This window comes from Neofelis nebulosa, chromosome 2 (genome assembly GCF_028018385.1).
Source record: "Neofelis nebulosa isolate mNeoNeb1 chromosome 2, mNeoNeb1.pri, whole genome shotgun sequence".
Taxonomy (NCBI): domain Eukaryota; kingdom Metazoa; phylum Chordata; class Mammalia; order Carnivora; family Felidae; genus Neofelis; species Neofelis nebulosa.
In genome coordinates, this window is record NC_080783.1 from 141,551,353 (window position 1) to 141,565,993 (window position 14,641).

The 14,641-nt window shown below is 45.1% G+C and overlaps 1 protein-coding gene across 6 annotated transcripts in view; it reads right to left on the reverse strand.

Annotated features, from left to right (window-relative positions):
• Positions 1-13,123, reverse strand: part of SLC44A3 (solute carrier family 44 member 3) — a 109,451-nt gene extending 96,328 nt beyond the window's left edge. For 4 of the 6 annotated variants that reach the window (XR_009257937.1, XR_009257936.1, XR_009257935.1 and 1 more), the window contains exons 1-5: positions 12,798-13,121; positions 12,182-12,289; positions 8,504-8,646; positions 6,254-6,390; positions 5,236-5,329 (exon numbers count right to left, since the gene is read on the reverse strand). Coding sequence is in view for 2 of the 6 variants with exons in the window: in XM_058716486.1 (XP_058572469.1) it covers positions 5,236-5,329; positions 6,254-6,390; positions 8,504-8,646; positions 12,182-12,289; positions 12,798-12,824 (509 nt within the window). In the remaining 4 variants the exon portion in view is untranslated. The other 2 variants (XR_009257938.1, XM_058716487.1) reach the window with 2 other exon arrangements.
• Positions 13,124-14,641: the final 1,518 nt, after the last annotated feature.

The window sequence follows — 14,641 nt, forward strand, 5'->3', positions numbered from 1 at the left end:
GACATCAGACATAGCAACTTCTTACTAGATATGTCCCTGAGGGAAGGGAAATAAAAGCAAAAATGAATTACTGGGACCTCATTAAAATAAAAAGCTTCTGTACAGCTACGGAAACAATCAACAAAACTAAAAGGCAGCCTATGGAATGGGAGAAGATATTTGCAAATGAAATATTTGATAAAGGGTTAGTATCCAAAGATCTATAAAGAACTCAGCAAACTCAATACCCAAAAACCAAATAACCCAGTTAAGAAATGGGTAGAAGATGTGAATAGACGATTTTCCAAAGAAGACATCCAGAAGGCTAACAGATACATGAAAAGATGCTCGACCTCATTCATTATCAAAAAAATACAAATCAAAACCACGATGAGATACCACCTCATGCCTGTCATAATGGCTAAAATTAACAAAAGAATAAACAACAGGTGTTGGTGAGGATGCAGAGAAAGGGAAACCCTCTTACACTGCTGATGGGAACACAAACTGGTGTAGCCACTCTAGAGAATAGTATGGAGGGTCCTCAAAAAGTTAAAAATAGAACTACCCTATGATCCAGCAACTGCACGACTAGGTATCTACCCAAAGGATACAAAAATACAGATTCAAAGGGGTACATGCACCCCGATGTTTACAGAAGCATTATCAACAATAGCCAAGCTATGGAGAGAGCTCAAATGTCCATCAAGCGATGAATGGATAAAGATGATGTGGTATGTATATATATATACATATATATATGTATACATATGTATATATATATATACATACATACATACATACATACATACAGTGGAATATTACTCAGCCATCAGAAAGAATGAAATCTTGCCATTTGCAATGATGTGGATAGAGCTAGGATGTATTATGCTAAGTGAAATAAGCCAGAGAAAGACAAAAACCATATGATTTCACTCATATGTGGAATATAAGAAACTAAACTGATAAACATATGGGAGGGGGAAAAAGAGAGAGGGAAACAAACCACGTGAATGTCTTAGAGAACAAACTGAGGGTTGATGACAGAGGGAGGTGGGAGGGAGGCAGGCTAGATGGGTGATGGGTACTAAGGCGGGTACTCGCTATCATGAGCACTGGGTATTGTATGTAAGTGAATCACTAAATTCTACTCCTGAAGCCACTATTGCACTGTATGATAACTAGAATTTAACAAAAATTTGAAAAAAAAAATGATGTCATAAATAAATAAATAAAGTGTTCTTTTCATGGTTCTTGTATATTTGTTACATTTGTCTCTAGGCACTGAAGTACCCAGTTCGTTTTTGTATTTCTTCTCACTGCGGTAAAAGTTGTCTTTTAAAAAATATAGGAATGCTGCAGATTTCAGTTTATCAATTGTGTTCCCTGACACCTAAATAAATTCTCTTATCAGTTGTAGTTTTTCAGCTAATTTCTTTTTTTTTTTTTTTAATTTTTTTTTTTAATGTTTTTTATTTATTTTTGGGACAGAGAGAGACAGAGCATGAACGGGGGAGGGGCAGAGAGAGAGGGAGACACAGAATCGGAAACAGGCTCCAGGCTCCGAGCCATCAGCCCAGAGCCTGACGCGGGGCTCGAACTCACGGACCGCGAGATCGTGACCTGGCTGAAGTCGGACGCTTAACCGACTGCGCCACCCAGGCGCCCCTCAGCTAATTTCTTTTTAAAAAATTTTTTAAAAATGTTTATTTATTTTTGACAGAGAGAGAGAGAGAGAGACAGAGCGTGAGTTGGGGAGGGGCAGAGAGAGACACAGAATCTGAAGCAGGCTCCAGGCTCTGAGCTATCAGCACAGACGCGGGGCTCGAACCCACGAACCACGAGATCATGACCGAGCCGAAGTCGGACGCTCAACTGACTGAGCCACCCAGGGGCCCCTCAGCTAATTTTCTTACCACCGCAGAGTAATTTTACTTCCTGCTCTCTGAGTTTTAAACCTCTAATTTTTTCCTTTTCTAGTACTAAATAGTCTTTTTTTAAACAATTTTTTAATGTTTATTTATTTTTGAGAAAGAGACAGAGTGCGAGCAGGGGAGGGGCAGAGAGAGAGGGAGAAACAGAATCCAAAGCAGGCTCCAGGCTCTGAGCTGCCAGCACAGACCCCGAGGCAGGGCTCGAATTCACAAGCTGTGAGATCATGACCTGCGCCAAAGTTGGACGCTTAACCGACTGGGCCACCCAGGCATGCCCCTACTAAATAGTCTTAATACCAATAAATCTGAATTGTTTTTAGAGCAAATGTTTTCTGAACTTTCAATTAGTATTTCTGAAAAATAAGGTCAGATGTAAATCTAATGTCATTTTGTTTTTCCCCAAACACAATTCTCCCTAAGACATTAATTTTGTCAACAAGGTTCGTTAAGATGGTGCTTTTCAGGCATTTCATAACCCTGTGCTGGTAAAGAATGACCCATCTCAGCCCTGAGAGTGACAGAGAAGCATGTAAAGTGTGGGTCACCCCTGATGTGTGTGGTTGACCAGTTGCCCTCTGAGGACTTGATTAGCTGGGGCAGGGGGTGTGACTGGGCCCCAGACTGTGGTTTCTTCCCCACTTCTCCTTTTCCTCTCTCACCAGCAAAACCACTCAGATTTGCAGGAAGTAATTCATAGAGCTGACTGTACATTTCGATGACGCTGTTGGAATTCATCCGAGCAAACAACGCAGTGATGTGCACGGGCACCCACGTGGGAGGTGAGGACTAGAACTTAATTGATGGAAAAACCCAAGCCTTTTGGATTTTAAATACATGGGGACTCAAAATACAATATTATGTGGAACCCCAAAGGGAAAAAGATATGCTTGCTTGTTATCTTCTGTCGTTTTTCACTGCTCTTAAAAGCTCATACCTCGGGACACAAACCTTCTTGATATTCAGCCACTACTCTAAAAGGGTATGTTTCTCCTCACGTGATCGACAGAGGGAGAAGAAACAATTGGTTTAGTCAATAGAGGTATTTAGAAAATGTTTTTTGGCCCTGTGGCCACACTTCTCATGATTTCAAGCTTTCACTCTTGGCACTGCTCTTCCATGATAAATATGATAATTTCCATCTTAGAACAAACTCTTGCTTGTGTAGGAAAAGGAAACGGAGCCCTCAAGGCGATTTCTCTCTCCCTGACTCTGTCGAGAAAGGTCAACCAACAGGTTTGTCTTTCCATGGAAAGGTCTGCATTTGGGGGGTGAAAGGCCTAGGACAGGTGTGGCAGAAAAATGGGGACCCTAGGACACATGCTATGGGGCTCCCCGTACCCCCACCTTGGTGTGAGCCCAAGGAGGCCATCTGCCAGGTAAAATAACAGCAATGAAGCCTTGACGGTTGGTTTTGGATTACAGAAACAGATATGGACCCTGTTTGGGTTTGCAGGCCAGCTCCACCTGCTGCTTATGCCACTTTACGCTACTCCTGCGTGAGCTTTTTCTACCATAAAACAGGGATGAAGACAAGGCCTACAGCACAGTGGTTTGAGGAGGTCCAGGTCAATGAATATGTCAAGAGCTTAGAAAGTACCTGGCAAGTATCAAAAGCTCAATAAATGCTCGCTATTAGCAGCAGCAATATCAAGATACAAGCTTCCCGTAGAATTACAGCCGCCATCCCATCGATAGGAAGAATTTATCTACCTCTGGTTAAGTTACAGCCTGAAGAATTCCGTTCTCTTCCAATTCCCTCTGCAGGCACACTTACAAATTGTGTTCCCTAGAACAATCTTCTCAGAAGACAAATGCCATATGACCTCACTTATATGTGGAATCTAAAATAGTCAATTTCACAGGAGCAGAGAGTAGAAAGGTGTTGGCTGGGGCCTGGGGGAGGGGAAATGGCAAAATGATGGTCAAAATGTACAAAGTTAAACCCCTCTCTTCAAGCGTTAAATAATTTTCCTTTAACCTACTAAGCCACTGTAGTTTACTTTTTTGGCTTTAGTTATGTTTCACTGAGAGATGTTTATGATATCTAACAAAACTCAGAATTTAAAAAATAAGATACAGAAAAATGCAATGGGACTCTCCTCTGCAAATAATTCTCTCCTCTTCCAGTTACTTGTAACACAAAGTATTTATTTTAGATGCCAGGAGAATGGTTAACTATATTCTTTCCTCCTATGTAGCTAAAATCGACTGGAGTTTTATTTTTTATTTTTTAGCACCTGTTAGATCAGCGTTTTTCAAGCTATACTCACAACTCATTAGAAGATGGTGAAATAAACTGCTGTTTTTAAAAAGTGAAACAGAATTGAAACCATTAGGACAAATCATTTGCAGTAAGGGGAAATCTTGTTTTGACAGACTTGCATTTCTGTTTTATACTCACAAGGATGTGTGAAGGTGCATGTATAGATGGAATACATTCTTTCCTGTGGGTCCCAGCCAAGAGTTTGATTAACACTGTACTGGACGGTTGGCCCAATGCCCTGTTCTACTTCAATTATCATTACTTCTCAGGGATTTTGCACAGAGGTCTCATTCACTGTAAGTATATTTACAACTTTTAAAAGCATGGTAATGCAAAACAAACCAAGTCTTCCTTCAGAACATCTCAGCATCCTGACGGTGGCGATGATTAGTAATTGTGTTTTCCCCATTACCTTTCTCGATGGCTCAAATGTGAGCCATTTACCCTGGCAATACAACTACCGTGTCACCGTTACAGCTTTATTCTACAAATATTTGTAAGGACCTCCTATGTGCCAGGTACTACACTAGTTGATAGGAACGGCTGACTCTAAAAGGAGTTCACAAGTGGAATCCTTGAGAAGGACCTGTTTTCTGTCCTCATTGAGCAGGTGCTTTTGGTGGCCACTTGGCCTCGCCCATATAGGTCTGTTTCTTATGGAGACATCTAGAGTTGTAAAAACTAACAATGTCTGGTTGCCATAAAAGAGAAAATACTTTCTACTTTGTAATAAATAGTTGGAGTAGAAAAAACACATACCAACTACTTTATCAAACCACTCAACTGGTGATTCGCATATGAATTCTGCTAGCTCCAGTGTTGTCATTTTCTGACTATGTGTATTCCCAGTGGTGAGTTTTCTCCTTCTGTAGCCTGGTTCCTAATCTACTGTCCATCATGTATAGGGCAGATAGCTCCTCCTTGTTTATCCCTGGCCTTCTGTAGACCGTAGGGCTCTACCAAATATCTCCTGATTCCAACAATACCCACAAGAGCAACAGATGCAAGTACTCCATAACTTCTGTTGATGGATAAAGAAAAAATATGGAAGCTTTTTACCTCGGAGGAACTGGCAGCCTGGGACACAATGAGTCTGCATTTGGATTCTGGGTGTAGTTGATGGAATTCAAACTGTAAACACACAGGAAGGACCCTGGAAGCAGAAGACACACAGACTATACTATCTCCCTCTCATCTTTCTAGGGGAGCCAGTAAGAAAGCTACCATCCGTTTACCAAACAGAGAAGGAGATGGAATCCATCACTCAGGTTTAGAAGACACGTCTATAGATGATCTAAACACAGTAAGAATAAGCATCCAATTCGAGGTCAGATTGAGGCCTCTCTTTCTCTCTCTCCTAAATCTCAGTTTAAAACTAAAAGTTATACAATTGGCACAAAAATTATTTGAAGGGTTTTTTTTCTGGGGGGGGGGAGGAATGATTTATTGCATAGGCTTGATATTTTTAACCCATCCTTGCAAATAATTTTTTAAAAATCTGGCACATCATTTCACAGGCAGATAGAATTTGCAGCGGGTTGCCTCGAATTTCTCTTACTTTCCTTTTCCTGTTTAATCCCTGTAACATAAATCTCACGAGCAGGCTCAGGGCAAGGTGCTTCAGTTACGTAAACAATTAGTGCCAAGTATCCATGGGCCCCAACATTGTAATGAAAGAACATACTTGTCAGCAATTCGCTACAAAGCCGGCAGCTCCTCTCTAGGACTGGATGTGCCCTGTGCACAGAGCTCTCTGACCTCCGTCTGACGCTGCCTTTGGGCCCTAAGCATCAGTCTACACTATACTCTGTATGCAAGGCCATCCCCTGGCAGTGAGCAGAGAACAGCTAGGGTTTCAGATAAATTCCAGATAGAGCTGAATGAGGCTGTACAAGGCCCAGGAGAAAGCACTGATGGCCTCTCGCACACAAGAAGAGGCTACCACAGGCAATGACAATCTCCAGTTTTGCAGAGAAAGCAGTGCCAGGGGAATCTGTCTCACCTAGGTCTGCACAGGTTACCCCACTGTGGTTCCCGCCCTCAGGGGGAAGAGCGAGCCCCATCCCCTGGTGCCTACCATTCTTGTCTGCAAAGAGCTGGACCTCTTCCAGGGTATCAAGCTGCTCTTCAGGACAGCTCGACACGCACAGGATGGTGGAACTGAGCCTCACGTCCTTGACTTCCGGGTTGCAGGAATTCATAAAGAATACGTGTCTAGGAAACAGATGAAATGAGAATATCTTAGAGCGTATCCTCTCACTGGGTTTAATTAGGGGCCTTAAAACCCATGTTATCAAATGTGGGAATAATTAAGGCAAACTTTTATAGCCAAGCACCTCAGAATAATTTACCATGTATTATGCCTACTGGGGGTCATCTATGGAGTTGTGCAGCGGAGGAATCATGCTCAAACAGTAATAAAACTTCCTTTTTCCAGATTCAGCATTTCCTGGGAGAGAACCTAAGGGGTGACCTGAGGAAGGGAAAGGATTAAACTGCACATGGAATGCTAGATCAGGCCAGCGCGTGAACTACTAGCGAAGTCCATGGAAGACATATTTGCACCCGAGTGTTCAACTGTACTTCAGAGAATAGCTGACCTCAGGGGAGTGAGCAGAAAGAGGGAGGCCCCGGCTGTGAATGAAAAGCCTACCCCTCTCCCCCACCTGCCAGTTTGAGAGCCAGGAAAGTCACGAGACCCTTCCCACTCCCACTGTTCCACCACTGGGTAGATGGGGCCGAGAAGAAAGCTGGTTGTTGCTATTAGCGGGGTCGTGAGCCAGGCTGGCACCGGTAGCTCCCAGACCATGCCCAACACCTCCCCAGGCTGTTGAGATCAGAGGGACACCAGAAGGGGAGACCCGGAGCCTGCCAGACAGGCAGTCCTGGAGGGACCCGGTGAAGGGGCGCGGGGAGGGGGCGGAACAGAGGGAGGTGGTATGATAGGAGACGGGGGAACAGATTTCCCAAATTTAGGATACATAGTTTAATTTTTTTTGAAATTATGGTAAAATACACATAAAATTTTACCATACTAACCATTTTAGGTGTAGAGCACAGTGGCATTAAGTACATCCCCACCACTCACCCACGGAACTCCTTATAACCTTGCAAAACCCAAGCTCTGTACCCACTAAGCAAGCCCTGTGCCAGGCAACCACCATTCTGCTTTCTGTCTCTGTGCGTTTGACTACTCTAGGGACCTCAGATAGTGAGATCACAAAGTATTTTTCTTTTTGTGACTGGCTTATTTCACTTAGCCTAACATCCTCCAGATTTACTCAAGTTGTACCTCGTGTTAGTCGGTCTTAAAGAGGAAGGAAATTCTAATATCCCATTATATACACACACAACACTGTGTTTGCTGATGGACACCTGGTTGCCTCTACCTGTTGGCTCCTGGGAATGCATACTTTCCATCTCCAAGAGGATGACTGTTTCTCAGCATGCACGCATTCATCCGGGCAGCCCCCTTCTTCCTTCTTTTTTAAAGTGATCCCCAAGTGCAGGAGGAAATGTGTCCACGTGATCCACATCCAGCAATGTAGAGCCCCTCTCCTCAGGGGCAACACTGAGTGGTAGAAGGGGCGTGGTCTGAGAACTGTATTTGGTGACTCCAAACTTGTACTCAGGACCTATTCAGAACTGCAACATTCTCTCATAGGAGGGGCTTTTGATCATCAAGTCTCAAAAATTACTTCAAGGCAGCCTCCATCTTAGAAAAACCATGGCCAAGGCTTTCTTGCCTCTCAGGGGATTCCTATTTCTTCTCTTCCTTTTCTGTTTCTGTGTTGGAGTTGGGGGGTAGTGAGACTACAGTGCCATAGTTGAGACCACAGACTGGGGAGGGAGTGGAACACAAGTTCCCAGAATTCCCAGGTGGGATTCAGGAATTACCACACAGATAAAATACTGTGGATGATGTACAACTGGTAACATCAATTGGTAACGCGATTTTGATACATTATGGATAACAATAGTAGCCACTAACAGATTAAGTCTTAGCTCATGCAGTATCTCAGTGGATCCTTAAAATAACCTTGTGAGACCGGCACAACAACGAGTTGAAAAGATGAAAACCGGGTTCAGAGAAGTTAAGTACTCTGCCCAAGGTCACATGGCTGAAAATTAGCACCGGCTGAATCTGAACAGAGGACTAGCTGATTCCAAAACCTGTGTCTTCGCTACCGTACACATGCCTCCTTTTTTATGAGATGGGCTGATTGTTTTAAATGAGAAAACATTTTCCAGGCTCAAAATGGCGAATTTATACAGTTTTGAAATACAGTATAGCCCCTGTAGGTTGGGGACTTACTTGAACACTTACCTTTTCAGGGTCATGTCCTGCCCTGAAAGAGGGGCCCCTTCTACAGGGGAGTTCTTCTTGCCACACACGTTGCCAAAGCTGTCATAGCCAAAGAGGAGTCTTCCCGTGGCTCCTGCCACCATCGAGTAGCCCATGATGAACAGCTGGTAAAATTCAAGTGGCACATAAGAGGTTGGCCAACAGGCTGAAAACACGGGCCCCTGCATCCCTCAAGATGTTGATATCAAGTGGAGCCAGGTAGACAATGAATCTCCCCAGCATCACTGTACTTCTCTCCTTCAGCAACAATGTCAACAATTCAAATCAGTCAGGAGGCTGTCACTCTCACCCTTGTTTTAACAGGTTAGGTAGGGAGAACACCCTAAAAGGCTGAACGGATCCTTGTCTGTGTTCTTACCTCCATGTCCTCTGTATCCTTTTCTCCATGAGTCTGTCATTTTTTCTTCTGGGCCTAACTTTACCAGGGCAAATCAAATTTTCTTCCCCCTGGAGGTTCTTGCTTTATCTAAGTGCTCCCCCCCCCTCGCCCCGCTATGCCACATCTTTCCCCAAGCTTCCTTCTATCCCCTTCCCCCAACTCTCTCCCTTCTCTTCCCTTTCCTTTTCCTCCCCACCCCCCCCCCCCCACGCCCCACCAAGTTTCCTTCACTGGTCCTGCCTTCCCTCTTTTCCTCTCTTCCTTCTCCCCACCCCACCCATCCTCTCTCTCTCTCTCTCTCTTTTTTTTTTTTTGTCTTATATTTAGGGGACTCTGACCCTCAGGGACAGAGACAACACAGTTGATGTGTAGCAAGATACTGTTCATAACAAGTGAGAAGATGGTGTTTTGGAATAAGTGCTTAAAATATACAAAATAAAGAATCTCAGGAATTCTGGACAACAACCTCTTGCAACTATAGTCACTTTTTTCCCCAATATCATCATGAATATGGAATACTTGAAACTTCAGCTCAAACCACTCTCTCATTCATTATATGTAGTGATGGGGCCCTCCACTAAGATTGAGTGTGTACCTCCCCCCGTGATGTGATCTTAGTGTTGTAAGTTTCCCAATTTACAGTGCATTGAATAGCATTGAAAAACGAGTGCTGACATGATCGTTCTGGGAGTGAGGATACAGCACATCATTCGATAAAATGTAGTAATGATGCCCTATGTCCTAAAGGTACACTGTCCCAAAGTCAAATATGTTTCAGATAGTCTGCATTTGTTACTAATTTAGAAATCAAGATAATAGTCTTGAAATGCCCAGTGTGTGCCAGAGACTGTGACCAGGGGACATAAATATGAACAAAACCAAGTCCCTGCCTTCAAGGAACTCAGCCCAGAAGATGGGCAGGTTCTCTGTCCCTCCCACACCCAGCACCTCCTCAGTCTCATGGTCTGATTCCAGGACGAGAGTATCACCTTTGCTGGGGGACAGCTGGCTCATCCTGTACTTAGAGGCTGTGGGGGTGGGAATACTCAGCCCCGGACTGCAGCTTCTCCTCCCTCTCGGCTTGGAGCGTGGGAAGGTCCTGACTGGGTCTGGACTTGGAGGAAAGGGGTCCTGTGCCTCTGCCTGGCTCACCAGAGAGCTAATAGCAAAGCGGTATTTTCCACTTACCAGCATTCTTTATGTTAATATCTCCCTTGGGAAGCCTGTGGGAGGAGCGGACATTTTGTTTTTGTTGTATTTTAGGGCGGGAGGGATTTGGTGCACACTGAGTCCTTGCCATATTTCTACTACTTTATACCTTTGAACTTTGTTCTAATTTCAAACGCACAATTACAATTCCGTATGACGGTGATACAGTAGGCGTGTCTACGAGGTATGGTGAGGCTGTCAAGGAGGTCACCGTCAACTGTGCCAGGGGAGATCCAGAAAATGGAGTCTTAAAAGGGGAATGGAGGCGGGCAGGTGGGGGAGGACACTGGAGAGGTAAGTAGAGGCAGAGACAGTCCAGAATTTGAGACATTCTGTTCTGTGCGTCTTATGCAAATATAAACACAGGCAGGCTACTCTTTCTCTTGGCAGTAGACCGTCTCTGCCTGTAATTCTAGCCTCTTACCCTAAACCTCCTTTGTCTTAACTCGGGGGGGCAGTACCATCAATAACCCCACTTAGCATGTTACCTCACTACTGCTCAAGATGTCACAAGATCAGAAAGCTAAACAGCAGAGGCAGAAAAGCCTCCTTGCCCTTTTTTAAGTATCTGTGGTTAAAAAAAAAAAAAAAAAAGTTGCAGAAGATACGAAAAGCCAGTCAGCTTGAAGGGCTCTCATTATTCAAATGCAATACAGGAAAGAGAATGCTGGCATATTGAAGCCTTCAAATTTATTCTGTAAATGACATGTAATTTGAAAACGGTTCCCAGCTCTGTGCCACCTCTCAGATGGCTCATAATTCTTCAGGCTGTGATGAGCCATCTACAAATCCTTTCCCCAGGTGGCTGTTGGGCTGAGAGTTTGGCAGCGATGTGCTAGGTCTGAACCGTGGAGGGACTAGGGAAGATCACGGAGTAACATGGACAACCTGAGGCGGAAGCTGCCTGGTGCCTGCAGGACAGCTGCTCCCTGCACCGGAACCCCAGCAGGCCCAGAGAGGAACAGCAGCCGTCTGTGGGGAAGCTAAGAAGGATGCAGTGTATACACACATGCTCTCTCCCGGCTCCTCCCGTAGGAGGGCTCCGAGAGCCATGAAAGGGACAACACATGACATTCAGTTACACCTTTAAGACCCAACCTTCCACTGTGCCTGTAACCACATCTGTGAGACACCGGTAGGTAAAGTCGACCAGCGAATAAATGCTTTTCCAAAGAAAGAGGAACAAACATGGTATTTTAGGGTCTATTCAAATTGAAATCCTTGCCACAAAGGTAATTTACTATGGGGTAGCTATTATGCTGCTTTGTAAATTAATCATTAACCGCACAGCAAACAGCGTGCCTCAGTCTAGAATGGATGTTTTCATGAACATGATCTTTAAAGAAGCTGAGAAGGGCTCCTTCTGCTGTTACCCACAATAAGGTATCTAAAATAAGTATCAAAGCATCCAGATTTAGCTGCCAAGAAACCCTCCCAGGACTCATGTGGCACAGCCTGATGAGGTCTACCAGCAATCCTATGTACCTAGAAACTAGAATGGGGAAAAAATTCATCACCTAACTAGAGAGTTTCTATCAAAGGCTCATTTCCTTTGCTAAACACAACATACAGAGAGTGTGTGTGTGACGCTCAGCTGAGGTGAGAGTAATTTCTCTCTAGGATTTTCACCCGAATGGCAAACAGTTCATGAACATTTTGTTTGGGGGGGGGGGGCTGTGATGGTAAAAGAACTTCCAGGCAGTGAGCTCAGATAATAAGGGATCACACGCTGGCCTATTAAGTAACAATCCTAAGAAGTGACTCTCATTTCCTAATGGAGTCTTTCATTAGACTGTGGCCTGCAGTAATAAGACAGCCTCTCCAAATTAGCCGGCCTAGGATATTAAGAGACACCTGATAGAACTTCCCCAGGACCGATGCTTACTGTGTGGTAATGGCAGGTGTCTCTCATTGTAGCACAAACTTTAACCTGGTACCACCTGGATCCCTAGGCTTCCCCAGGGAAGGCACTAGGAATACGATTTACATGTGGGCACAGTTATTTCAGGAAACACACTGTGGTCTCTTCCCTACTAGACATCTATACTTACCAAACCAGTCCAAAAGAGAAAGAAGAGGAATAGCCATGTTGTATCTGTGCACTTCCTATAAATCTGAGGTCTCCACTCTCTTTTCCGGGGGGTTCTCTCTGCAGAAACCTTCCAGACCAAAAAAAAAAAAAAAAAAAAAAAGGGGGGGGGGTTGAGGAGTTGAGGAAAAGGGGATAAATAACCATATGGGTCATAACCTGGAAACTGAATCCAAATGTATTGAAGATTGCTCAAAGTAACTTTTCTTCCTTCCTTTCACTTTTTTTAAACGTGGCCTCCTGAAGCTTTCAACAGAGACTCTGAAACAACCTGCTCTGTGCAGAGCAGAAGTGAAGTCCCCAGTCGCTAACTCCTTACCTGGAGGTGCACCTGTAGGCTGCCCCAAGTTTGTGCTCTGCAGCCAGCCTCTCCCGCGCCTCCGCCTGAGCACAGGAGTGGGGTCCTAGATCCTCCCCGCCACGTGTCCCCAGAACAAGGCGAGGGGCGGGCTGGGCTCTATCCCGGTGGATAGGGAAGGCGGAAGCTTCCGGACGGGCAGGTGCTAGGAGTGGCCCGAACCTTCCCCTGGGGCTCCCAGCCTTCCCGCGGGGCCTTTTTGCGCGCGGCGGTTACTCACCAGGTACTCGGCGCCGGGACACTGCATCCTGTGCCCCGGAGCCGGGCCGAAGACTGGGAGCCCACGAAGCGCCCCGCGGCAGAGGAGCCTGCGGCCAGAAGGCCCAGCAGCCGGAAGGGGCGCAGCGCCGCCCCGCGGCCGCCTCCGCGAGCCTCGAGCTTGGCCCTCGGCGTCACCGGAGCGGCTCCGGGCCCGCCCGGGTCTGTCACCTGTCAGCGGGAGGGCCGCCGTGTTCCCAGGCCCTCGGCGTCCACCACCCGCGCGGTGGTGGTTCCCGGGATGCCCATCTCGCCGACCGAAGCGCGGAGGCCCCGGCTCAGCCACGATCCTGCGCGCGTCCTAATTAGCGCCTCTGCGAAGAGCAAGAAGCAGAGTCTCAACAAATCCTTCCCGAGGGGTGGAGTACTGCGTTACGCCCAGCCGACAAGGAAGTAGCACTTACCTGTGCCGGATTCTGTTCTAGCGGCTCAACAAGCATTATGAAATCATCAACAAAGCAGAAATCATTGTTATCCCCGATCTGCAGTGAGGGAAACCGAGGCACGGGAAAGCAGCGATGGGACATGCTCAGTGAGACACAGCTGTAAGCTGTAGAACTAGGAGTTGAACCCAAGCCCTCGGGCAGGCGCTTTCAAGTGGTTCTCTGCAAACACTACGTGAGGGATGGGAAGAGCGAATATGAATCAGGAAAAAAAAAACAAAAAAAACAAACCATGAATCTAAATCAGAGAAATATGAAGCATGAAAAATATAATAATTGGAATGACTGTTTATTGATGCTATTTATTAATAATAATGTGGGATAAATCTAGTAGAATCAATGCGGCTGAAGAGGAATTAGTGATTAGAAGAGCGGTTTCAGCAACTCCCCAGCGGAAGCAGGAAAGCATTAAAAAAAGGAAATAAGGCAGCTTATTTTAAAATTTCCTAAGGAGTATCAGGTATAGAACCAGGACAAGAAAAGGAATGTTACAAAAAAGGAGAGGAGGAAATATTTGAAGACCTAATGGAGCTAAATTCCAAGGTTAAAAGAAAGAAAGAAACCTTAGACTGCAAGGGTGCATCTCAAGCCATATAGAAATATTTCAAATATTTTTATCGTTTGTTTTAGGAATTTCCTAAAAATCCATTTATTGGAGCCATGGACCAACTGCTCAACTAGTTCTTGTCAGAATAACAGCTCTTCCTGTGACCCACAGATCAGTCAACAGAGTTATCTCACAACTATACCCTTCAAGACTCACTTCAAACCCTCCCCTTCCCATGTCCGTGTCAACTATGACATGACCAAGTTGTCCAATCTAATCAGCCTGTCTGCACTGAAGGACGCATCTTAATCAGACCCTGAAAAACCTATAAATACCCCCATCCTTGAAACACATCAAATGTGTTTGTATTAATATATTTATAATAATACTAAATAAAAATAAAGCCTCATTGGTTGCCTTTAGCAGTTTCTAGGGGTCAGGGGTGCCTGGCTGGCTCAGTCAGTTAAGTGTCCAACTCTTGATTTTGGCTTAGGTCATGATCTCACAGTTCATGGGTTCTAGTCCCGCGTTGGGCTCTGCACTGACAGTACGGAGCCTACTTGGGATTCTCTCTCTCCCTCTCCCTCTCTGCCCCTCTCCTGTTCGTGTGCTCTCTCTCTTTTAAAGTTTCTAGGGGTCAGACTCATTATTTTGAAAACTGGTTAAGGAAAGGGGAGGAATCAAGCATGTATCCCGCCTCTCCTATATGAACTGTGCTGCGGGGTAATCACATAATTGACGGAGATTTCTCTTTATAGAAATATTCTGGCTTATATAAGTGCAGAAGGAATGACAGAATTTAGGATATCACAGTCT